Raw genomic sequence first — 27,221 nt, 5'->3', positions numbered from 1 at the left:
GTGTGTGTGTGTGTGTTTGTAAAAGGAAAAAATGTAAAAAAAGAACATTAGCTGCTTGAGAGAGATAATCAGAGTCCATGTCTGAGTGTGTCAGAAATAGGAAGTGTATATGCATAAATTTGTATCGTGTTTTTGAGGATGTGTGTGTCAGAGAGAGAGAAACTATGTTTGTGAATAATAATGACACATCGCTGACTCTGTGTTCATATGTGTGTGTGGGGAAGTTAATCCTTTTTTGTCCTATGCTGTGCAGTGGCCGTTCTGTCCTGTAATATTTAGTATCATGTCCTGTGTAATGAAGGTCTTGTACTGGCATGTGGCAGACAGGTTTTATGTCCTTTATGTCTCATCCTACACTGTCCATCTCTCTAACTTACCATTTTTAGTGTGTCCATTGTACCATTAAGAAGCTATACCTTTTGTGTATATAGGAAATACATATTTTGACTGGATTCACATCATTTACACACAAAAAGGAAACTGCAGCACAACATTTTCCCAAGGTATTATATAGTGTATGGCTAAATATTTCATTGTGTAACACCTTCGTCCAAACTGTGGACATTAACCTGTAGCTCTAACAGCTTCCTCTCTTTCCATCTTCTAGATCCTGACTGCAGGGATTTGTTTAGCCACAAGAACATTAGTGAGGTGGCCCAGTGCTGTTGGGTGATAAGGCCTGGCTCACAGTCAGTGTTTATCCCAAAGGTGTGGGATGTGGCTGAGGTAAGGACAGGGTTGTCCACATACTTTTGGCCACATAGACAGGTTACATCCAATCAAAAAGGCCAGATAAGATCATGTTAGGCTAAAGTTAAGCACTTCCCCCTCAACAAGATTTTAGGCTAAATTCGGATCACAATGTAGACAAAATCAGATTAAATCACACTATGATTAAACAAGTCATTTCTTTATGGATGTGGCTTTGTGCTGCTAAAACAGGAAAGGGCCTTCCCCAAACTGTTGCCACATATCTGCAAGCACATTATATTCCAAAGTATCTTTTTATGCAGCAGCATGAAGATTTTCCTTAATTTCAATTTATTGCGTTCATCACATACATACAAGTGCACATTCCTGGTGGATTACTTTGTAACACGAATGCCACATTTGTACTACTAAAGATAATATAGTTGCCACCACTGACAACTTTCCATCATTGTATCGAGTATTTACAAACTGCTGTGCAGGGTTTAGGTGTCTGAGAAGCCTTTAGACACATTAATCTGTACCTCAAACTGAACTTCCAGGACTGTATTTTATTGTCTCACTTGTGCCTTAAGCAACATGCCCCCCAACAACGCAGCCCCTAGTGTTGTTTTAACGCAGGGTTGTGTTTGGTCTAAATGCCCGCAAAAGGTCTAGACTAAACCTCGTAAAAGTGCCCTAGACCAAAAGTACACAAAATACATGTAGAGGGGCATTCCTCATTTGTCATTTGACGACAATTCCACTGCCATTTGATCATAAGTGGATATAAAATGTGAAATCACAGCTATATGTGTTTATTGTAGTTGTTGGATAAATGCTCCATTAGCAGCCATAGCGCAGCTAGATCTTACATAATTAGCCACTGTTATCCAAAAACTATTAAAAACACATTAAAAAAGCAATACTGTTGTGCTGGGTGACATATTCCTTCATTACAATGAACATTAAACAGCATAAACAAGGAACTGCATCCCTGAGCCTGCACCGCACAGCCTGCACATTGTGGAAATAAAGACAGTAACTACACTGGCTGTTCATTGTGATAAAGAAATGTCGCCCAATGCGTCTGTGCGGCTATTTAGTCTGTCTTTAATGGTATTTGTAGGAAAAATGAGTTCTATAACACAGAGGTATGAGTTATGAGGCTGTGGCTACATGTGTGATACTTATCCGTGGCAGAAATTCACATTGTTGTTTTGGAATGTGTTGGTAATAACAAAAAGACAAAATAACATCAGCTTTAGCATTCAACTTAAAATGTTTGTGTATTTAGGTGAAAGTTCACAATATACAATTTTCTGTAATTACATTCTTGCTAAACATAGCTTTGCTGCTCTTGGTAACTATTTAACAGCACTAATATGTTTACTGCTTCAACTAACCCTTCTGTGTTGCACATAAATATGTATCTATTTGCTCAGCTGTTGTGTGTTTGTGCATTTATCAACCAAATCACTTGCTGTAACACAAACATCCACTTGCTAAATTATTGGCTGAATATATGTTGGACTTGATGTCGGATGTTTGAAGTGAATATTGATTAGTATTAGAACATCTGAAAAGAGACAGAACATGACTTCAAGCAGAAACGTGTTTTTTTCAGCCAACATCCGCTGCATTTAAAAGTTTTTTTATTAATAATGGCGACATTCAAAAATGAATAAACTGGCACAATAATGTGTGAAAATGTATTTTGTAATTTAAATAAATATGCTTTGAAATTACTATGAACTGTTATTTATACTTAGAACAACACCACATGTGACAGGAAGAAGAACAAGCAACTAAAGACAAAACACAACTGGTGTACAGCACAAGATGAAGCAGACAAGAACTCTTAGGGGACAAAAGTCAGTACTGGAAGTGTTCACAGGTTCTTCACAAGACTTGATCTGGGTCTTGAACTGGGATGGGTCAAAATTCAGTCTAATCCGATAGGGTAAAATCTAATTCTGTTGTAGTGGGTTTTACAAGAAGTTTCAAGGCGAAACAAACTAGTTTGTATGATGTGTCATTTTACATCATCGGAAAGCAAAAGTGGTTGTAGGTGTTAGCTGCCACATGGCTACACTCAAAGGCGCCTTTCCTGGGAGGCATTCATAGTGTTGCACTCAGTTGACGAAACATGAACGGACAGAGGTAGGTCTGTACATACGAAGAGCATTTGAGAGAGAAGTTTACTTGTTTGTTACTGTTTACTTTCTCATCTTCGTACACCTGGACATCTGAGGTGGGCGTGAATGTCGGATTGTCGCTTTTAGAAAGTAACACAAAATGTCGGACAAGGCACCCCGAGGTATTTTGGTCAGAGAGGTGTTGGGGGAAGGGGGTTTCAAATGCTGTTACTGCTGCTTGTTATTTTTCGTTGTATTGTGCTGCTGCCAGTGTTAATTTTGTCTCTCTGTTTGGGCCTACTCAGGTCGACCATATTTTGGAGTGGCTCTAATAGTTCTTTGGTTTATTTTACACATCCTCTGACTATAAATCTATTTTGGATTGTGTCTGTTTTTCAAACTTAATGTATTCATGTCAGTAGTTTTTTTTTTTTGTGTAAATTTGGGTTGGGAAATGATTTTTAGTTTCTTATCACATCAGACAAAGAAAAGCAGCAAATCTTCAGTTGACAAGCTGGAACCATCAAATATTTTACTCAATCAACTGATCAATAATCTACAAATTGTTTCAGCTACATTTTCCGGCATTACACTGGCTTTCTTATACTCGAGCCAGATGACCAAATGGATGTTTATACACAGGGGACACATGAGACAATAATCTCTTACTGAGAGTGAAAATGAGATGTGTGTGTGTGTGTGTGTGTGTGTGTGTGTGTGTGTTTGCACACTATGTCTGTGTGTTTGCACACTATGTCTGTCTGAACAAACAATGAGAATGAGTGTATGTGTGTGTGAGAGAGTTAGAGATCAGATCAAACGGGGCTCGCTGTGCTTGTTTGCGCTCCAGTCAGTTCAACTTTCCTTATCAAAAAATGATTAAGAAGATTTTGGATAACCATGTTTGTTATATCTGACCAGAGCTGGAGCAGAATCAAAGATAGCTCCATAGATTTGTAGTTACTATGTATTTCATCACCACTATCACACTCATTTGACTTGGAATGACTCAACAATATAAGAGAGGCGGACTAAATTAGGATGCTATCAGCACCCACAATCACAACTTAGATCTCGCTGCTTTGTATAACAGTGAATGAATTCAGGTAGTGTTCTGCTTTCACCTCCATTCTCCTTTAGCATTTCAAGTGATTGCACATTTTGTTCTGGAAAAACATGATAGGGAGAGGAGACAATTGACTGGGGTAAATGAGAAAATGGTCTGTGCATGGATGAGTGTAGATGCCTTTATATTTAAAATGAAATTGTAAAATAGTCACATATTATCAGACATTTATTCGTACTTGTTGGAGAGGTAATGTGCATTCTTGTTTAGGCACCTCTGTGGAGCACATGCACTTCCTCTCCACCTGTCTGCCAACTACATGTCTGTCAATAAAACTACGTCTCCATCTCACATTTGTCCACTTGTTGTCACAGTCAGGACAGGGCATGTCAAGCTTCATGAGGGGTCTATATTATCTTTTTAATGTGAGAGTGTAGGGGCAGAACATGTTTAGCTAGCTGAAGGTAAATTTTTTACCAATTTGTTGCTACTTGTTTAAGGTTAGGCTGATGTTAGCATTTAGCTCAAAGAAGCACTGCGCCTAAGTACAGCCTCACATAGCTGCTAACATGTCTGTAAACTCTTAATGTGGATTTCTGTAACTGATCCTTTCTCTATAGTATTAACATCCTTTCCTCTGTGCACTTTATTTGTGCACATTTTAGCCAGCTTTCTGCTGTGTTTAACTATTGCTTTATAAAACTACTTATAATATTTTTCACAGAAAACCTTGAGTATAAGGACTAAACATGCCCACACTTGAGTTTTACAGTTCATTTTTGACCTTATAAAATCTCACAACAAGGTCTCTTTAGTGGCTGGTCTGGAGTTTTTGATCAATATCAGATGATGTTCATCAGCCCATAAGTTTCCCAGTTGTCATGGAAACGTAAATGTTATCATTTCCAGGTTTTCACAGTACTTTAAGGACTTCTCGTCAATACTTATGCTGTCCTGTTTACTCATTCCCTGATTACTCTGCTTCTCTACACTTCTGCATTGTCATATTTTAAATGTAGCAATTCAGACATTATTCTTCAAACTTACATTAGGCAGAGTTTTTAATCTAAAAGTATACACCAATCTCAGCCTAACTTACAAACTGAGGCAAACTGCGACAAAGAAACTGTCCCATCATGCTGAGCTAAAATGTTTTATTTGCCCTGTTTACACAAAATATTATCATTCTAATTTTGCTGTTGGGTGTAAATTTACTTTGTGCAGCCATAGAGAAAAGTCACAATTTACAACAAGAATGACAATGAAAGAAAATGTCCTCTAAACTGCACTGTAGTCACTCTGATACTGCAGCTGTATCTCCAGTGAAAATATAACCAACACCAGCAATAATTAAAGAAACATAATGTCTGGATACTGACATACTTGAAAACTACACAGTAACCCCGCTGCTCTCATTTGTTCTCACCTATGTAAGAACTTTCTGGTGCGACAACTTTTCAAGAAGTGAATGCAAAAGTTTGCCACCTATATACATAGACATGAACATCACACTGACCTACTACTGCAAAGAGAAATGACGTGAAAGTAGAAAAGATAAAAAGATCAAGGACTTTTTCCTCTTCCACTTTGCACTCGGTTTAACCTGTTGCTGAACAAACATCGTTCTGCTCCTTTCGGGCGCCTCTCAGAGTGCTCTTCACCATCGCTCTGATTTAATAACTGCAGACTCAAAGAGTGCAGAGACATGCCGAAATTTTAGCACTGCACTCAAATGCTTATTGTGCTCCACTTGCTTGTTTCCCACATAAAATGGGAGCTAAAATGAGAGATGAGAGATGCTACATTGATGGAAAACAGAAGGATGCAGACAGCACAGACTGGTGACGAGTCCCACTACTGTTTACCTAAAGTGCTTTGGCTGCAAATGAAATAAAGCACGACAGCTTTGTTTGAAAGAAAAAAAATACATACAGGTGATGTGATATCAACTGAAAAACTAGAATTACTACCTTGTGGTTGTTTGTCTCTACCAACCAGCCAAGTAGCAGGAAATATGGTCACTATCTCTCTTTCCTGAGTTACAGCATTGAATAATGGCAGGTGTTTTTGCTGAACATTATGATGTCACAGTTGACCTTTGACTATTTGGATATAAAATGTCATCACTTCATCATTTTATTCTATTAGACATTTGTGTGAAATTTTGTCATAATAAGTACATGAATTCATGAGTTATGGCTGGAAATGAGATTTGTGAGGTCACAGTGACCTTGACCTTTGACCTTTAACCACCAAATTCTGATCAGTTAATCCAATTGACTCCAACTGAATATTTGCACCAAATTTGAAAAAAATCCCTCGAGGCATTACTGAGATTAAGCAGTAGTAGTTTGCCAGAATGGGACTTACGTACGGACAGACAGACAACCTGAAAACATAACGTCTACGGCCCTGACTGTCACAGATGCAGAGGCATAATAATTCAGATGAAAATTTAGTACAAAGTAAAACAGCAATAAACAAGAGAGAAACAACCAAATCTAAGTTAAGTGAGAAAAAGACACTTAAAAAAAACTTGATGTAAAATGCTTTTCTCACATTCTCAGAAAGGAGATAAAAAATAGTTCAATAACTCCATAATTCTTTGCATCTCTCCCATTCAGACACAGTGGGTGAGCAGAATGTAATTGGTTGCTTACTCTGAAATGTCAGGTTTTGAGTACTGATTCAATCTAAAACAAAACTCTCTGATGTGTATGATTAAAAAAATAAAAAAGATGTTAGTCTCTGATAGAAGAAGAAATGGGACTTGAATGTCATCGCAGTTTCATAGGCTGGGACGTGTTTGAAGGGCTTTTCACCACTGCAAACATTTTGTAGCTCTGCTGCTGAAGGGAAACATGTGGTGGGTGCTGAGTGACTAAACAGACTACTTTGATCCAAGCTGCCTGACGAATCATATATTGCAAAAGGCCTGTCCAACTCTCAAACTTCAGATGACTTTTCAAAAAAAGGTCAGTGTGTAGCAGGAGTTGAACTAATTATTCGAAATTGAAGATGTGAAAGTCTGTGTGCCAAGTTCACAGCTGCTAGGAAGAATTCTCAGCTTACATAATAAAAAATGTTTCTCCACCCCCATGTGCTGGCGGCTATTTTTATTTAATTTTAAATTACTATTCTGAGCTTTTCTGAATTTAGCAAACACAAAAGCATGAGGATTGTGTCTGGGATTGAAGCTCCGTGAGGCAACATGCTTTCACAAAGATGCAGCAGGCATCAGTGGAACCAAAGCTTACACTTTCCAGCCCTCCTCCATCTTAGCTGCATTCATACAGGAACTGAAAGAAAAAACACTTGTTGGCAAACGATGGTTTGATTCAAAGTCCTCATCACTTAGGTTGATTTCCTGGGGGCCCTCTATGAAAATATCAATTGGTATCCAAGTGTGCTTGATAAAATATCATCAGGTCAGCGAGCATATAGACAGAAATAACAGACAGACACATCCAATCCACTTATTATTTCTATCCGTGAGCAGTTTGGTCAGCAACACAGTGAGGAGGAGGCTGGGTATCCAGGCAACAGGCCATCTGTTTTCTCCCACCACTCAAACTTATATCCATCTTGTCCATTTTTCATACCATGAAACGTGTTGTTTTTTAAATTTTTGTCCATCATGATAAGTGAGGAGGAGTGTCATGGCTGCCCTGCAGCTCCCTGGGCAGAGCAGTGTGCTAATAGAACCCCAGAGACAGACCTGATGGCCTCTGGATGATGGACAATAAGAGAAGCCACAGATGGATAGAGAAAATGTAATTGGTGGAGGGAGATGGGGGAAGAGAGTGTGCAGAGCGTGCCCCTCATGCCTGCACAGTGAAAGAGACCTGGCTCAGTTAAGGAGACAGTGTGCTCCCCGCTGAGGCTGACTCAGCTCATCTGGGCTAATTAAACCACACAGGGATAAACAAGGGCACTGGAAACTGGAGCCTGCTGGGAGAGCCTGCTCCACATGCTGTCAGGGTGGTGGCTGGAGAACAGCCTGTTCAAACAGAAATGAAACCAAGAGGTGTTCAGGACAGAGGGCTGTGGGACCTGCTGTCCACAGAAGAACACACGTGGGAGTGATAGGACGCGGGCTTTTTGATGATGGATCTTCTTTAAATTTGAGCCCAGAGTAAATAATGTCCATCTGCTGGGCAGCTCATAGCTTGGCTAGATGCTCTGGGAACTCCCCTGTCTGCCTTCCACTCGGTTCAGACGTGAGTCGGCCATTCAATGAGCTTCACTGTGGAACCACTCAGGCAGCCGCCTTCCCTAAAACACTCAATTGGAACCACAAACAATATCTCTAATACACATCAATATGGGGGATATTTTAGAGTTACGCTACTCTATAACAAAGATCATCAAAGAGGCTTCAGTGCTCGACCTGAAAGGGTTTTGAATATGCATTATGGTCACTGAAACGTCTGTGTTCTCTAAGAATCTCCAAAAATCACAGCCACTCAGAACTGGTTGTGCAGATATTGACAATTTTTTGAGTAGTTTGTTTAGAATCATATTCAGAGTGAATACAACAGTAGAATATACTTGAAGTCCACAGTCATTGTAATAAGATGTACCTGAAGTGGACCGTAAAAGGTCCCAGTGCTCTAAAAATAAGCATTTTGTTGTGGGCAAATACTTGAGCATTAGACTCGGTACACTGTGATACTTTACAAAAGATACTACTGGTGGGAGCAGTCATAAAAACACAACACTGCTTTGTAATAGCAGCTGTTACACAGTATTAACAATAGTGTTTCACTGATGATCATCTCACATATCGTGAAGCGCTACACTCAATTTTCTACAGCTTTATTTATTTAAAATTTTAATACGTTTTTCTGGGTGTGAAACTGTCCCCAAAGTGATATCATCAGGGGGGCACTCAATCATTTTTGTGTTAATTATGGCAAAATTAAATAATCTGAATGAAAAATACTCATGGCTCAAAGGCTCAGTGTGGGACACAACTAGGGAAATAAAGTTTTAAATACTTTATTTGATTTTCATCGTCTCAGACTCACTTTGCACTAGATATTTCTTCCCTTTTTCTTAGGATCTATATTTCCTCCACATGCTAATGCACTTAAAATAGGAGGAGGGCAAAAAGAAAGAAGAAGGCGGAAGTGTGTGAAACCACTGTAGTAAATAAGGTGTTGCAGCCGGTGCAATAGTATCTTTCATGTGATATTACATAATAACATAGTATTTGTAGGAATGAGAAAAGGAGGCTCATTGGATTTAAACATTATGCAGCTCTGTATGGATCTACTCGGCATACTGTATACAATCCACCACCATCAAGTAGTCAAAAAAAGTCCCTCTTTGTAGCAGAATATTATTGGTACAGGGATCATAAACTGTAGAGAAAGAATACATGTAGTGAAGACTATGTTACACTACTACTAGTGAATGGCTTCATAGGAATAAAAAAATGTTTTAATCACGTTTGATCTGTTTAAAGTCAGTCACACAGGTGAGCATGTTGTCAGGCCTACCTGTGTCCCCCCACACTGGCAGGTACTCGTCCTGCTGGATGTCCAGCATTATCTCCAGGCCATTTCCTGTCCCTCCCTTCATGGTGGTGCGGAGCGTCTTCCCCTCCTCTGCGGCGTTGAACACGTAGCACTTGCCATACCTGGTGAACACCTGAGAAGAAAGGACAAAATTGTAAAGGTAACATTGCACTAGATACACTTGATAACTGCACAATGATCGGACTATAGTTTCATGTGTCCATGTCTTAACCCTTTCTAAATTATACATCAGTGTTTGTCTCTTTTGTATTTTGCTTTTGAACCTAAGCAGTTTTCACTTTGTTTTATTATATGTGATGGTTTTCAAAATGCAGCATAACATACTCATGATGCGTCAGATTCTAGTCTAGTCTAATCTAGTTTATCTGGTTTTTATTGAAACCATGATACAATGACCTGAATTATTTCTGATACTCTAAACATGATAATTGATGGAAAGGTGCGAGGCCTTTTCCCATCATTTCTAAGCAGATTCCTGGATATTTGTGCTCAGTGGACAGAGAATACAGATATCACTAGAAAAAGTCTGTTGCACTGATTGGTGTAGAATGGGGGTTATGTCTGTGTGCCCAGGTTTGACTGAGTGCTGGCTCTGAAAATAACTTTTGACCCAAATTACTTCAATTGGGTTGAAAGGGTTAAAGTCATTTTCGTGTGATCACACTGGCAGTGATGGGAGTTTTTTTTCTTTTATTTCACAATGCGCACACACACACACACACACACACACACACACACAGAGACCCTGATGGGCTGCAGGTGTTTCTGTGAAGTGTGTCTTAAGTCTGGCGATAAATGCAGGCTGCCAGAGAGCCACTCTCTTTCATTCACACATTATCTTACTTTCTTTCTGCAGGAGCCTTCAGCTTCTTAATTGTGCACAGCTCTTATTTGGTAAAGCCAAGCAAGAGTAAAGCCCACAGAAAAGACCAAGTCAAAAAACAGGCAATTTCCCATTTAATCTCTCAAAAGCAGAGAGCACCTTGCCATTACTCCTACACTTTCTCAAAACTGCAAACATTTTCTATTCCCTCCGTGCTGTGTTTGTGTTAACAATATATGACACACTCCTATTAGTGGTGCTGCATCTTCCTCCACTAATGTCTCTGTCCCACCATCATCTCTCCAAGACTCCAAGAGTGCAGCTTATTTGAGATGTACAGACAGGTGACAAAGGAAAAACCAACACAAAGTATCTCAGGAAGATGTTAAGCTACCACGTGCCTCCAGAACAGCATCAATGCTCCACATTGAATCGCCAAGTCTACTGGAGGGATGAACACAAATCTTCCAAAAGACATTCCCTCATTTGGTGTTTTGATGATGGTGGTGGAGAGCGCTGTCCAACACGTCAGTCCAAAATCTCCCATAGATGTTCAATTGGGTTGAGATCTGGTGACTGTGAAGGCCTTAGCATATGATTTACATCATTTTCACACTCATCAAACCATTCAGTTAGCACTGGTGCCCTATGGATGGGGGCATTGTCATAATAAAGGAGACCACGTCCATCAGGTGATCACTCAGAACAACTCTGTATTGATTTGCAGTGACTCCTCCCTCTAAGGGGACAAGTGGACCCAAACCATGCCAGCAAAATGCCCCCCACAGCATAACAAAGCCACCGGATCCCCTCACTGTAGGCCATATCACTTTTTCCACATCCCTGTAGACCAGTATCTGTGGTTTATTTACCACTGCACTCTCCAACATGCATTCATCATGAGTGGTATATGCACTGAGATCGTACTATCATATCCCTCTCTGTTGACGGACTGTTCTTGACAGTCTGATTACATCCTGTGTTGACATTCTCAGTCATCCGAGGAAGATATCTCACTCGTGCACGAGCATCATGGTCATCAAGTGTGCGCTGCTGAACACAATTTTTGAACCTTTTTTCTGGTGTCTTTCCCATAGATCTAAATACAGATGCTGAAATGTGTTGAAACACCAGCCAGCTGAGCGGCCTTTGTGACTGAAGCTCCTGCCATCCAACAGTGAGCCCTCTTTCAAAGTCACTTAGGTCTTTTCCTTGGCTGGGTCTGCTCAGCATTTTCATACCTTCTACAGAGCACGATCATGTGGAAGCATCTCCACGTTACGTTTCTCCACTTATTTATTCAGGTTTTTCCTTTAATTTTTCACCAGTGTGTGTAGATGAGACTGTCGTTGTGACTACCTTCCACTTCAATGATGTAATGACTGATTGATAGGAAGTGACTGATGGAAACAGTTTAATAAACCAAGAGCAGCAATGCTCTCTGGACCCCTATCAGCAACATCAATATGATGTTCTAATATGATTTATAGAATTCATTCTATGACATGTTGTGACCGTGTGATTACTGCGTCACACTGTTGACTGTTAGCGGAAATATACACTAACATTGTGATGCGGTGCTGAAATCTAATCACTTACTCCTGGTAATAATATGATTTACTGTACACCCAGTTGCCAATTCATTAGATACACCTAGCCAAAATGAAACCAGACTAAAACAACAGTCTTGCAATAAATCGTACCCTCATGAAGCTCATAATGTTGATTAAATATTATAATAATTTTGGAGGCTGTAATTAGTGGTGTTATTGGGTTGTCTTGCATTGTACTAAGAAGTGTTTGCAATATTTTATATATACTAAATATTACACCTCTTATTATAACCCAATACAGTACAACAGCACTACAAAATGTAGCCTCTAAAATAAACATACCGTTTAATTAACAAACAGTTTCGATAAAAACTGATCATCATAACCTTAATGAAGGTCAGATTTATTGTAGGACTGCTGTATTAGATTGCATTAGTGTTAGCTACGTGTACCTAGTAAACTGCCAACTGAGTGTAAATCCTTATATTATTCATGAATGAGGACAAATGCATTTAATGCAAATGTAATTTGATGTAGAATGCTTTGCAATCACAATGTGAATAGATAGATCACATCTGGAAGCGGTCAGCTCACTTGGTAACTGGATCTCAGTCAGGTGAAAATTACATCAGGACAGTTAGATTACTTTCTTAAGAAAGAAATGTGCCAACAAGGTGACAGGTTCACCTCTGCCTTTTCCTGCTATCTCAAGCTGCCAGTGGAAAAGCTGCAGATGACCCCATCCTCTACAAAGGAAGAATAAGAAGAGCCCATACAGCAGCTTTGCTTTGGAAGACTCTTGAGGAACAGCTATGAGCTCAGCTACGACTAGCACTCACAAGTGTCTCCAAGCTTCTTACATTGAGTAACATTTACCAAGTTAGCAAGGGTACCTGTAGGTAGCCTTTTGCCATCTACGTCAGTGTTTGTTAACCATCAGCCCAGCTTAATCAATCTGCACATAGAGGTTTGATCACAATGTGGGCAGAATCAACATAATGATAATGCAGAGCAAAGGCATGTGATCATATGTGATTGCCCAGATAACACCCAGATGCAGCCAGCGCTTCAATGTAATTACTACTTTCTGAATTATAAACGACATTCGTGTCACCAAGTCACAATTATGACTTGGGTTTGTCCCACTAAACAATACAGCAGTGCACGGAAAAGCAAACAATGGATGTCTCGTATCTGTTATTTGAGGTTTTTAAATGCAAATTCAATAGATATGGTGCAATGTCCAGCTCAACAAAACCAACTTTACAACCATACAACATTCCTGAGTTGACCGATGATGAGAACGCTCTCAACTCAAAAAAATGTGGATACTTGTCTTCTTCGGTGTTGTCAACATTAGGCTTCTGGGGCTTTAGGCGGGAATGTTTTCAGACTAGCTCCTAATCTTTCTGACAGAGGACAAAATCTACAGCTAATCATCACAAAATATAAGTAATTCCTGATCACCTCCAACCCCTGCTGCTGCCATTGTGTGGATCTAGAGAAAGTGAAGTGCGGTGCTGGGTAATGTCCTCTTGTATACAAACTCAGTCAGTCCTCTGCAGCCTTCTTTTTGGCATGGAGCGCGCACGCTCCACTGGCACAGCATGCAATCAATGTTGCTTCTGCTCAGCTGTCAGGCTCACACAGCAGCGGTAACAACAAAAGGTAACGTACAAACAAATGTCCCTCTAGTGACAGTGCCCCTCAATTTGAGAACCACTGGTTTATTGACTAATGTTAGAGGAGCAAACCCTGACTGCTGTGGTCTCTGCTGCTGGTGCGTTCTGACATTTTGTCTCCTGCAACATCTAGAGCCATCCTGAATGTTAGCAGTAACACCTGTGTCCTTCCCACTGTGACAGGTTGAATTGTCTGCTGTTGAAATGTCTGCTGTGGAAATGTCTGCTGTGGAAAAGGCCTGTGGTATCCATCACATGGACTTTCTGTAACAGTCCCACAATATGATCCATCATTATTTAAACATGCACAGATGTTTTGTAGATTTACAGATGTGCAACATTATGCCTGTCTGTGATTATGCAAATTAACGATACGTGTCTGAAATCACAATTTACTGTTAATTTAAACTATTGTCTGACACATCTTGTGTTTATAAGCTTGTAAGCTTTATATAAGAAACGAAAGATCTTTGACCACTGTCTGTTTTTACAGCATGTTCATTCCTGTAAATGAAACTTCAACGGTTTTCACTCATGGATTGTAACAGCTGTAATAGCACTGGCATCAGTAAATATGAATGTGAAAGAAGACATGAAATCCAAAGGTTGTGATGTTAAAGTGTGTTTGTGTGTCTTCACCAACTACACGCTGTCACTGCATTGTTCTCATAAATTCAGATATAGTGGAAAAACAGTGTTTGGCTCTGGGTTCAAGCAGCTGCTTACTCTCACATCCAGACAAAAGGAACAAAGCAGCAGACAGTGTTTTGCTCCTCATCTCGGGGGTGTGCCACATAGCTGTCATAATTCACCCGTAGTCTGAAGGGCCTGACTGTTATATAACTTATTCTAAATATTAAAAGTCTTTGTGTCTCAGTTTTATCATTTATTTACCATGATGAACTCTACAAATTTAAGTTGAAACTCAAGAGTTAAACTCTTGATTTAAATGTCAGGAGGATGTAGTGGGCCAATAAATGCAGTACTTACAGCGTAAGATAATAAACCAAATAATAGTTCTGAAATTCACCACAGTACTGTATGGATGATTTTGAAATGGAAATACTGCAGCTGGACTTTTCATCTGCTGATTTTGCAAACAGCATTTGATCAAAAGCTTACATGCTATTTACAGACTAATATGCCAAAGCCAAACAGCCACCATACAAGCACTGATTGCTCACGTTAATCACGTTAAACCTAAGAGATACAAGGTTTTCAAGGTCACACATTTCCATTTGTTACACAGGAGTACTCAAGGCTCATCAGAAGAAAAAAAAAAGGTGCACGCTCCATGTGCACTGACCTCAGCCCCAGATGGTTTGGGCTTTGCCCCAGACCTTGTCGACTCCTAGAGACACCCCCTGCTTGTCATCTCTCTCCTCATCGCACATGACCTTAACACAGCAGTAGGCTTGTTGAACACAGCTGTTTGTCTCATATGTGAACTGGGTGAGAAATGTTGATTGTGATCATTATAATTATCACTTAATAAAGATCTTGAGGCACTCCAGTCGACACACAGCAGGATCTGTGCCTCTTACACAAGAAAATACTATCTTCTTTTTTGCCTGCACTGCATTGTGGTCTATCAAGGCTAGTGTTAGTGGAGATTATTATTAATCTCTGCCTCTTTTGAACTAAATGTTCTCCCTTGACTGTTCGGGACTCTGAGAAAAGAAAAGAAACATTTTGTCTTCAATTTTGTGGGGAAGGAATCAGACAATGTTTTTTATTGTTGAAAAAGCCAACAAAATGGAAAGGAGCACAGACAACCAGTAGCTGGTTTTTCTGCTGGAGTGTTTTAAGATGGATTTTTCATTTCATGCTCCTCCTCCTTTATTGACACTGGCCTTCTCATGGATGGTTTACCAACATGATTGATCGACGAGCTAACGCCACACTGCCACAGAGGTGGTGCAAATCGGAAGAATATGAAGTACCACATTACAGGTTCATTCACCTTTGCAAAACAGAGGTGCTCCCGACAGATATGTATCTGCACAAAATAAATGACACACTAGGAGTTGCTGGAGCATAGTGAAGCGAACAGCAGATAAATATTCATGGCACCATCACTCCTCCTTTTTACAGCTATGTGGTGTTCTTTTGTGGATTATTCTGCACTCACACTGACTTCTCAGCACAGAGAGGAGAAACAATACAGAGGTCCCATAAAGTCGTGGTCCAACATACAACACTCATTTCTCAAGATCCAGCAATTGAACTTTTCTTGAATGCAAGCATTTTCAAATGATGCCTCAGATGAACTTCATTTACGCAGCTGCTCAAACCCTCCAGAGATCGAGGTATCCCATTTAACTCTCGTTGGCTAATTGGTCAGAGGCTGTAGCATAAGGTGCAGCAGTCATTTGCTGAATATGTTTGTGTGTGACGAGAGCACAGATTGATCCTAATATTCTGCCAATGATTGCTGTTTTTTTTTTTCTTTCTTTTATTAGCAATTGGCTCCCAACTCTCTACTGTCAGTATCTCTCTTGCCCCTGGCTTTCTTATATAGGGAAGAATAGCTTTCAGGGGGACAGTGCTCCCCCCTCTTTCACTCCTTTTGTCAAGACTGATGATGTTTGACAGACAGGACTAGGCCGGGTCAACATCCCATTAGACCTCAGCCAGAAAGGCTCCTCTTCAGCCACAGGATGACAAAGACATTAACAAAACCTTGACAGAGGGGCTCTGTTATTTTGCAAATCCTTGCTGCTGACCCTGTCTCTGTCTCCTCCTCTTTCTCACTTCCCTGCTCATCTGCAGCCTCAGGTAGAGCTGTCAGGTGGGAAAAGGTAATGAGTTCTCAAGCCTGTCTAGAAATGTAGAGTAGTGCTAGAAACGCTGCCCTATCTGAAAAATGTGTATTGGGGAAAAGATTTATCAGCTCTCATTCAAGAAGTATAGTGATATAATGTATAATCTCCTCTTCTTTTGTTAGAGCTGCACTACTAAATATTTTTATGTGAACAAAAGCTCAGACCACTACACACAGTGCAAGTATTGCTTGTAGTTGCATACCCACAAAGAATTATCACCTAACTCTGCAGTATGTTTTAATATCTTTAAGTTCGTTGTTTTCAGTCGCAGTAGCTAGCTGTTTTCAGGAAAAAAAACTCTACAAGCCAACTGTATGCTACCTGCTCAGCACCAAACTGAAGCCAGACAAAGTTAGCAACTAGCTGGTGAACACAGTGGAGCTGGTGGTGCTGGATGTGTAGATGTACAACTGCTTGCTTAAATGTTAGCATGAATTTTTGCGAATGTATAAATTTATGCTAAAACAAAAATATAAATTCAAAACAAAACAAAACAAAAATAGTTTAACTTTTCATGCCTTGTGGCAAAAAAATAAAAAGTTTAAATCCATGTTAGGGCTACTTTGTGCTGCTCCTGTCTGTTCTTGTTGCATTTTTAATTGAGTCAGGGTATTGTTTAAAATGTCAGAGAAGTCAAACTCTCTTGCTGCCAACATCACATTAGTTTCCTCCATCCAAACCAGAGGCCAGAGAGCCAACCTGCAAACAAGAGCACGTGCAGCTCGGCTGCCAATTAGAATGCCTTTTGACCAACAAAACATGTCTTATTACTATTCTCGACTGCGAGTGTGAATGTCTGGAAGCACAGAGCTGCAAACATGGCACGACCTTGCCTGTTCCCTGTGTAATGCCTCCCACAGAGTAGGAGTCAAAGATGACATAGCCATTAGCGCGCATTCCTGTCATGATCAAAGGTCAGTTGTTAATGCCAACCGCCCACAATTCAGATCCTTAAGCATGTTCCAGGGTAATGCAATTGAAAATATACAGTATGTTCAAATGAGCTGGGAAAAACTTTACCCTATCAAGCAATAGTTTTAATCAATGTTCCTCTAGATATCTGACCTTGACTGACAAAAGCTCTTCATTTGGGATTCTCACAGACCATTCTGACTTCATCTTGCTTTCTTGTATATAATCCTATTTTGTTATCACTGCTTTGCAAATGGCTGGCTGACGTGCTGCCAAAAAACAGGCAGATTATTGCTCCAGAAAGAGGATGCTATCTCGTCTTTATTTTGTGCTCTCGTTCCCACTGGCCCCTTACTTATCTCCTTCTGCCCATGTAGTGTCCAGGCCATCAAAACACCCTGAAGTGCACCATCATATCTACAAATCCTGCTTTCAGTCTTACTGACACAGCAAAGCTGCATCTACCACAAGAATAGCTTTGCCATATCTGCTATTTTGGCCACTGTTCAAACATCTTTTTCATTATTTGAGTTGATTCAGTGATGCTGACAAAACTGTCTCTTAAAAATAAATAAACAGATGATGTCTGCTTTGCATTTGTAATATTACAGTCTGTTTGAAATTGGACGTAGTCTCCTGAAGAGCTTGTTCATCAGGTACTGCATGCTCACTTGGCTATTACTTTTTGTCAGCTGTGGTGTTCATGCACCATTGTGAAACACTGACATACCTTTCCACAAGACTTAAAGAAGAGGACATGAAATCTGTGTTCATTTTTTGCTGGATGACATCCACCATCACCCCTCATGTATTTTTCCATTACAGAATAAGCAGGTAATAAGACACCTCTCTCCCTCATCCCATTTGCTTTGCAGGCAGTTGGTACATAAAGCGAAAGGCGCTGAAGAGTAAATTGAAATGTTAAGCGTAACAGTCAGCCAACCAGTTATATCAGTTCTTACGGAGCGCTTGTGATCTGGTGGTATTGTTTGACAAATCAATATCAATATTCAGGTTTTATCATAGAACCAAAGCAAAATGGGAGGCTATGGGTTAAGGGAGAAGGGAAAGAGAGAGGACTCTTATCCTCAAGGCTTACTGAGAGAAGATGAGAAGAGTAAAGTTTATGAAAAAGGTCTTTGAGTTGCAAGGTGTGCACTTTCTCAGCTGCCTCCTCGGCAGCGGCGGCAGCAGTTAAAATGGTTGTACTGCTGTGGGGATAAATAATGCAGAGGGCTGCTGCGTTAGCGACAGGGTTGGCACTGAGTTTGAGAAAGGAGGGGTTTAAACACGCACACACACAAACATATATCCACCTCAGTCGTCATTATGGCTTCATGCACGTCACCCCCACTACCTGCTTCCCATGCAACTTAAACACCCTCACATCCCAAAACATATTTCATGTCACATTAAACAAATTCCAACATTTATGTGACGTGTAAGGAGTTTTATGGATCGTATTTATCATTGCAACCTAATGTAATTTTGCCATGCCAGTCAATAATATTTTATTTATAAGACAGCACATAAGTGTGGTGGGGCTGCAATATGACACAAAGGATTGCAGTCACTGCTGCCAGCAATATATTTATGCTCTGGGTGAGGAGGGAAAAGGGAGAGTGAAAGATGAGGATAAAAAGAGACCAGAGAGAGATTAAAAAAAAAAAAAAGAGAGGAGGGACATAGAGAAAGTGAGAAATTAACCAGGAATCAAAAGACCAAAATACCTCTTTAGTGAAAATTCATCCCTGTGGATGAATTCTGACCAGGATTATTCTCTTTAGAGTGGATTGTGTGTTTAAGAATTTAAGAATTGACTTAATGGAGTTTACACGAAGTGCAGTCACAGAAAAAGAGTAGCTTTCACCTCTGCTAGAACGCCCTGATCGATTACAATGCTGCTTCTGGTCAGTTCAGTTTAGCCTTTCAGTCCGATTTCCTGTCTCATCCCCCATATCTGAGGCTCGTTATCAAAAACCTTTCATCTTTTGCTCTTTACATATCATTTATAATAAAAGAATCTTAAACGAGATATTTCTCAAGTTTACTGGCTTTCAAGAATCAGCTTCTCTTGGGTTTCATGTCAGACCCATTATGAGGCTGTAAGTAGAGGATACTGTCAACCCGAGAACATGCAGCATAAGCTGAGAGGATCAGGGTGTTGCATTGTAATCCATCAGAGGCTCCTAGCTGTCCAACATGCAAAGGCCTTTCCTATCATCTCCAAAGATTCCTTAAAGGAATAGCCCAAATTTCTGGAAGTGTGATTATTTGCTTTTTTCCCAAAAGTAACATGACAGAAGAAGATTTATAAAGACCTTATGTCTGAGTGGCACAAGACTCAGGATGAGGTTTGCCTGTCTCAGCATAAAGACTGGAGGCAGGAAAAAGCCTGCTCTCTCTGAGTGAAATAACATGTCTACCAAGACCACTAAAACTGTTTTATTGTTATGATGTGTTTTTCAGTTGCAGACCAGGGCGTGTGTAGGAAATAACTGGTCATCACTTACAAAGGGGGACTGGTCTGACTTGTTATTAGCAGGGATACACTCATCTAACTTTTTCTCTGTCTGCTCACAGGGGAGATGCTAGGGGAGCAGTGGTACTACACCAAAATGCCCCCAATTGGTAAATGGTAGGATTTGTTGTTTTGGACTCTACAACAATTTGGAATTTTCCAGTTTTTATCAAGAGAAGAACAGCCCATAGCAGGTGAGGTCTACCAGCCAGAATGCTGCTATCACCTCCAGCCCGGTAGGAGGACGACACATCTCGTTGGTGAAACAAAGGGAAACAAATGTCACTCACGAGGAACATACATGACCATCCTCATGTCAAACATGTGTCACGCCAGGCCTGGCTCCTAGGCTGGAGGCCCCTTAGGTGGAATATAATTTCTTGGGTCGGCAGATATGTGGTCGAGCACAAGTTTTGGTGTTGGTCTCCGTGGAACAACGGCGCCAAAGCTGGCCAAACCTGACAACCTCACTGTGATAACACGACTTCAGGATGCTGTGAAGTCAATTCTTTCGACTGTTGTTGACCTAGAAATAGTGGCAACTCATAACTCCCACTAACTCTGTTTATTTATTAAATAAATGAAACAAAACATGTTTATTAGTCAACCTTAAAGGCATCAGTGTGTGTATTTTTTTTCCCTCTGATACTAATCTTCAGCCTTGGTAAGAAACCCAATAAACATATGCCCCCAAAACTATTCTTTAAAGCCAAAAATCACCTTGAGCTGGAAAATCTTCCCTTTGGTTTGGAAGAAAATTCGTCAGTGTCTTCCTGTTCAGTATTCTACAGCAAATGTTAAAAGTTTGCCGAGTAAGCTCCATAGATTCCAAGGCAGCATGTCTCTGTTGAGAACAGAAAGGTGTATTAAAATGTATTTATTTTAGGACTTTGTGCCCTTTGCCACTACATTCCTCTCTTTATTATAGTGTGAGCTCCTCGAGGTCCACAGGTTCAAGCGATGCCTTGGAAAGACATCAAATAGAAGAAAAGTTACTTTGGGTCAAACATCTTGTACTCTCTGAATAATAATTGTATCACTCTCCTTCCCTTCAACCATCCTCTCTTCTTGCAGGTAGTGGAGGAAATTTAAATATTAAAATGACATGTTCTCTCTCACTCTCCCATCTCTCCAGGCATGTCAGTCATGTCAGTGCGCAGAGTGTGTCCAGATATAGCTATGGCCTACAAGCTGTCACCCCACACTCATCAATCACATCACACACACCCAGTCATTATTTTTAATAAGTCACCTCTTGCTGATGGCCGGTGGGGCTCTATCATACCTGTCACAGTCTGGTTGTCTCTGCCGGGGCTGATGCAAGGCTGAGTAATGGGCCAGATCACCAACAGGAAACCACCTCATCTGACTGGATGACATGTCTCGTTTTCCTCACATTGGTATGTGAAGAGGATGCGAGTTCTGAGATGCTGCTAAGATGTCCTTAATGCACTGTCAAGATTGTATTTGTTGTGATCCTTGGGAGAGGATAGTAATTTCAAGATGAAACATCTCAAAGGAGTCTGCAATCAACACAATTCTTAGGCACGCTAGCAGTGGATGGCTATGTCAGTCAGTCTCTCTTCTACACTGAAAAATTTCTCAAATTACTAGATGGATTGCCATTAAAATTTGTACCTAGAGGATGAATCGTACAGACTTTGCTGATCCCCTGACTTTTCCTGTAGCGTCACCAGCACGTTCACTTTTGTAGCTCAAGATAAAATGTCTAAACAACTGTTAGATGGGTTTCCATGAAATTTGGTACAGACAGTCATGTCCACCTCGGGATAAACTGTTAAAAAAAAAAACCTTTGTGATCCTTTGACTTTCCTCCAGCTCCATAATCAGATTAAATTTCTACTTTGTCCAATGTTTGTTTTATGAGCAAATATCTGCATAACTGACGACATTTTAAACACCCTCAGTTGTAGCTTGTGTTTATTGCTAAATAGCGAGTGTTAGCATGCTTACATGCTTAACTAAGATTGTGAACATGGTAAACATTATATACACTAAACATCAGCATGTTAGCATTGTAATTGTGAGCATGTTAGTATGCTGATGCATTTAGCCCCAAGTACCTCTGAAAACCATGTGTAGCCTCTCAGAGCCACTGACATGACTGTGGACTATTACTCTTGTTTAAATGATAAACCAATCTTTTCCCCATAAAGCATTTTACTCTACTAAAATGATTGTTTTCCAGCAAGTATTGAAAATGTCCATATATAAGCTGTCATGACAATGTACAAAAGATTTTTTCTGCTCCCTTGCTGCATTCATTGTTTATAAAATGGAAAACAGGAGAAAGGAAGGAACCATACCTGGGTATCTATAGGTGCTTAAATTAATACTTTTGCCTGTGATAAACCTTGCAGAATTGTGGTAGTAATGTGTAAATTTCACCTTGAATCATTTTGCTTTCTGCATTTCCTGTGAAGATACAGGTGAAAAATTGTAATTCCCTGTGGAAAATATCTTACACTTCCTATTTTATCTTATTCATGGTGGAACAGAAATACAGCAGACACATCCACGCACATGAACAACTGGATTGAGTGTCCTTGCATGAGAGTGTGAATAGGTGTAAAAGAGAGTCAACTTTTTCTATAAGAAGCTTGGGTAGTCACTCTCTGAAGAAATATTTTATCTTGACATTGTGACAAGGTGGTGTTTTTCACTCAAAAAGTAAAAGATAAAGCAACAGCAGGCCAAAAGAAGATAAATAAAGTCTTTGTTTAGGAAGTAACTCAGTAGCCAAGTTTTGCCCTTGTGTAAGTGACTCTCCCTCATGAATTAGTGATTTGGCTTAGCGTCTCTGGAAATTAGGTAGAATAACCCTGGGACAATAACACAATGTAATATACTGACCTGACAGCAGCTTGCAGCCATGCTGGGGGCAGCATTTCATATCTGCTGTGCAACAGAGTCACTGGTCCATGAAATAACATCGACAGAAATTAAATAGCCACTAATCACAGAGATTGCTAATGATTTTTGGTCCACAGTTTAAAAGCTTGTGTGCATATGACAGTAATCAAGAGAGAAGGACAAGAGAAGGTGTGTGTATCACCAAATTTGTGTTTATCTTTATCATTGCCAGTCAAGAAAAAGAATGCATGGAGATAAGTAATCAGAGTTTAAGCTGGAAAAGGGGAATGCCAAATCAGTTTTCAACTACCACACTTCTCTGATGATGTTTTGACTTTTTGTTTCAGTCAGATTAAATAAACAGGAAGAGCATCAGGGGTAGGAGGATTCCTTGGTGTATAGGAGATCATGTTGAACGCCCGCTATGCGAAACTATAATTACCACAACATTAGCAAAAAATAATAATCAACCACACGCCAACACCATCTATTATTTGCAAGTTAGTAGCCAGGCAATTGGGCGATTCCACATAGCAACTTAATCAGCATGTGAATTAACATAAATATAAAGTTGTCTGGAGGGAAGAGGGACACTTAAAATGCAGCTGAAAAACAGGGAGTTTTTTTCTTAGATCCTACACAATCAAAATCAACTGAATAAAATGAAGACTAAGTTCTTTGTGATTTCATTCATAATGTCCGGGGCTATGATATAAAGGCTGAAATGTATTATTTCAGCTCTAGAGAGCTTGACATCCACCTTTGTTCATTTACTCTGTATCACAGTCCATCACGGATTTGACTTTATTTTGTGATAAATATGAACAGTAGATTTTTGCCACAGCAGCACAGCCTGACTCCCAATGACATGGACCCCAGAAAGGAACTCATCAAATATACAGCAGAGAAACTATTCTATACAAGCACTAAGTCCATATACCTGCTTCAAATGTACATGACATGACTGTGAATCACTGAATCTCTTATGTCTCACTCACTAGACTCAGACAACTTGTAGTTCAATTCACAGCCGTCCCCAGAAACAACATATTGAAGAGCAGTATGCTCCTTTGGGATGAAATGAAAAATCTATGTCTTTTGACTCTGTCTGTAGCCTTTAGAGGTGGCTCTGCCATCTACCCTGAACAGAGGCTGCATTCAGCTCAGATTTTTGGTCGTTACAATGGATTCCAATAGTGGCAGCAGAATACAACACTCCTGCTGCATAATTAAAGTCTGCAGCATAATTAAAACAACTTCTTTAAACCAATGGAAAAGCAGGGGGCTCATGGACACAAAACAAAACATGTTTCTGCTACTGAGCTTCACAGGATTGTTCAAAAGGACTGAGAAAGAAAACACTTGTTTGCCATTCTTTGGTAAAAAATATGACTAATATATTAATGGACAGTGGAGAATTGGATTACGATGCAGGAATGATCTGACAAATTTTGGCGCACCAAAGCCTATATATGCTTTTTTAGTGATTTTTAGACGTTTGGTATGGTCCTCTCTGATACAGCTGAAAACTGCCCAGCCAATCAGAGCTTTGTAGGCAGGATTAAGAACACGGAAAAAAGGCCACAAAAACACAGACAAACATAGACTGTATCAACACAGCTGTACAGGTTATTGTACGTTTTCTTACAGAAATAATGACTTAGAAATCTATATATTTCATTGCAGACATCCGCAGCTTATGTGTTGTCCGAAAATTACATCAACGGGAAGGATACTCACTAATGATTGGTTGGTGAAAACAGAACAAGGCTAACATGAACACAATGCCAGATTGATCAATGATGTAAATGTATGTAATGTTAAAGCTGAACACAGCCTATGTTTTCCATGAAGGTGCAAACTAAAAACTCTGCAGAGCTACAGTGTGTTTCCAGCTGTACAGAGTGTTTCATGCTCAAACGACCGATTTCAGGTGGAGTTTTATGTTAAGCAAGGCTACTGTCTGCTGGGTAAGCCATGGATTATCACAAGTCATATACTGCTTTTACTGTCGCAGAGAACTCTTTGATATTCATATAGAAGATCAAAGGAGAAGGACACTCAGAAGATACAGTATGTCTGTCTGTGAGGTCGGTGCTCTTGCTAATCCCTGCACTCATAAACGTGGGGACCTGTGTATGTTGAGCATAAACCATGCCCTGTTGTTGAGGGCAGGCAGCAAGAGCAGCATCTGATTTGCATAGCAGTGAAATAACAATATGGCAATGGGTCCCCGCTTCTGTACAGATATTATTACAGCAGCAGTGAAATGACAAGTGACATGAGCAGCTAAAGCGTAATTGTAGAGCCATCTGCAGAAATGAATATAGCTGATCTTGCATTTCCAATATGTCAAAAGTGTGTGATGTCTCCTTCCATTATGATCCATCACACAGGAGTTCTCACGGTGGAAGCCTTGGCTCCCTGTGAATTCATGGCAGAGCAGAGGAAAAAAAAAAATCGGATAATGACTGCATTGTCTCATTCAGCTGCATGAAATTGGTTAAAGTGATAGAAAATAGATGAACAGTAACAGTAGGAATCACTGGGAACAGATATGCCAAATATATAAAAAGACTTTCCCCTCAGTTTGTCAAATTCACACGCAGGGAATAGAGCGAGTGGGTGGAGGAGCACAGAGATGTGAAATCTGATTAAATTATTGCCAGCAGTCTCCATGCGCTGTGTGTGTACATGAGTGTGCGTTTTCTGTATAGAGTATTGGCAATAAGAGGCCCAAATTGCCTAAAAAACATCCAATCAACAGATTACCAGTAATTCAGTTTATTTGAAGAACTCCTGTGTGTGTATGTCCTGCTTCATAATTGGATGGAATTACATTGGTTAACGTTAACTTGTATCGCTCATCTCTCTTCTCCTCGATGCATCAAGCATCAACAAATAAAGATGTCTGAGGTTCTCCTGAAAATGCCTTCCATCAGCTCACAAGATTTCCATCACAGTGTTTTTTGTTAGACTCACATGGGGTTCAAGCCATGGCGCTTCTGCTTAGGTCCAAATCATCCAATTACATCAAATCCATACATGTGTGAAGAGTCCATTGGGTACCTAATCATAAACACGTACTCATGTTTTACCCAACTCACGTTTCAATACCTCTGTCCTACTAAGAAAGAACTTATGTAACTAACTGACCATGAGACACAGGGACACAGGCTGTTTGTTTTGGCTATTTACTCTCTCACCAGGTCACCCTGTCCATCTTATCTCCTGAGGGACCCCACTCTAACCTTGGTTGCTGCAGCTACTGCTGATGGGAATGAGCCAGCTGAATTCTATCAGACAGTTATCCTGGAGACAGACAAAAAGCTATTGTTTTTAGGGCCTACTTATAAGACTTATTAGCCTAATATTAACTTAAGACCTGAAGAAAGAAAAATGTTGTTGAGTTAGAAAGCATAATTGCATTTATAGAAAACAGCAATCAAGAGTACAAGTTAGTTTAGTTATGCAGACAATTAGCTGGTTAAATAAGCAATAATGATGTGTCCTGATATGTTGCAAGTTAGAAAACTTATTAATATTGAGAACCTGTTTTAAATTAGAACTGATTCCAAATTCATAAGAAGGATACATTAAATATCAATCTGGCTAGCTAGCCAAGAGTAGTGGCTGAGACTTCACTGATACAGTAAAATGTAATCACTGCTTTTTGTGAATGCAAGGGATAAGCCTATGTAAAAGTAGAAAAAGTAAAACAAATTTAAAATGATCATCTTGCACGCAGTGAGATTCAGCATTTTTTGATTTTCTTTATCTAGACCTGTTACACAAAACACCTTGTTATCTATGACAGATTTATAGATTGTGGAAATCTCAATCTAAAATATGTGGGTTTTTTGAAGTTCTTTCTACTGTTTCCTTCAGGTTTCTATCAAGTGATTCCGATCATTGAACTACAATTTGTTATGAGAAAAACTGTAAGATCTGTTTGAAGAGACATTCAGGTCGAAAATCCTGCTTGTACTCTCACCCAGTTCTTATGCGTCTACACCCTGTAATGTAAAGCGCTTCACTTACTGGGGGGTGTTTTCATGGTCTGGAACCAGACTGAAGTCCTCCCACATCAGGAAACCAATTTTAAAGGGAGATATCCAGAGAAATAATTAACCACGGCAATGTGAGGCAGCTACATCTGGTCCAATCTGTTCATGCCAGCATAAAAACTATTGGCTCAGTCCACTCCAGTGTGATTGATTAGGCTGTGCTGTAACAATAATGTCTTCAAAACAACATCAAACAACACTTACAACCCAATAGCTTATGATGTCTATGTTCCTATGACTGCATGTACCTTTGCAGCTTCACCCTGCAACACGGTTTTGTTTTTAGAGCCTTTGGTAACTCTGATCTGTCGTGTAGTTACATCAGGAATAAATCAATATATCCAAGCTGCTCCTGTGACATTATCAGCTGTTGGACAGAAAAGGACAAGCTCTTACATACCCCGTTTTATGAAAAATATAAAAAATCTTATCAGTCCCAGAAAATGTCAACAACTGGGCAAGTACTCCCTTGGCTTGCACCTCCTTCGCAAAGGAAGCTGACAAATGTCAGGCCTTCAATCACAAGCTGC

General features: G+C 39.9%; 1 protein-coding gene across 2 annotated transcripts in view; it reads right to left on the bottom strand.

Annotated features, from left to right (window-relative positions):
* asic2 (acid sensing ion channel subunit 2) overlaps window positions 1-27,221 on the bottom strand; it is a 368,823-nt gene that overhangs the window by 17,778 nt on the left and 323,824 nt on the right. For both annotated transcript variants that reach the window (XM_022739489.1, XM_022739488.1), the window contains exon 2: window positions 9,396-9,546. In XM_022739489.1, coding sequence (XP_022595210.1) covers window positions 9,396-9,546 — 151 coding nt within the window. The remainder of the gene's footprint in view (window positions 1-9,395; window positions 9,547-27,221) is intronic.

Source organism: Seriola dumerili, unplaced genomic scaffold (assembly GCF_002260705.1).
Source record: "Seriola dumerili isolate Sdu_G_001 unplaced genomic scaffold, Sdu_1.0 BDQW01000044.1, whole genome shotgun sequence".
Taxonomy (NCBI): Eukaryota; Metazoa; Chordata; class Actinopteri; order Carangiformes; family Carangidae; genus Seriola; species Seriola dumerili.
Note: the sequence above shows the minus strand (reverse complement) of the source record. Positions and strands in the feature narration are given on the sequence as shown.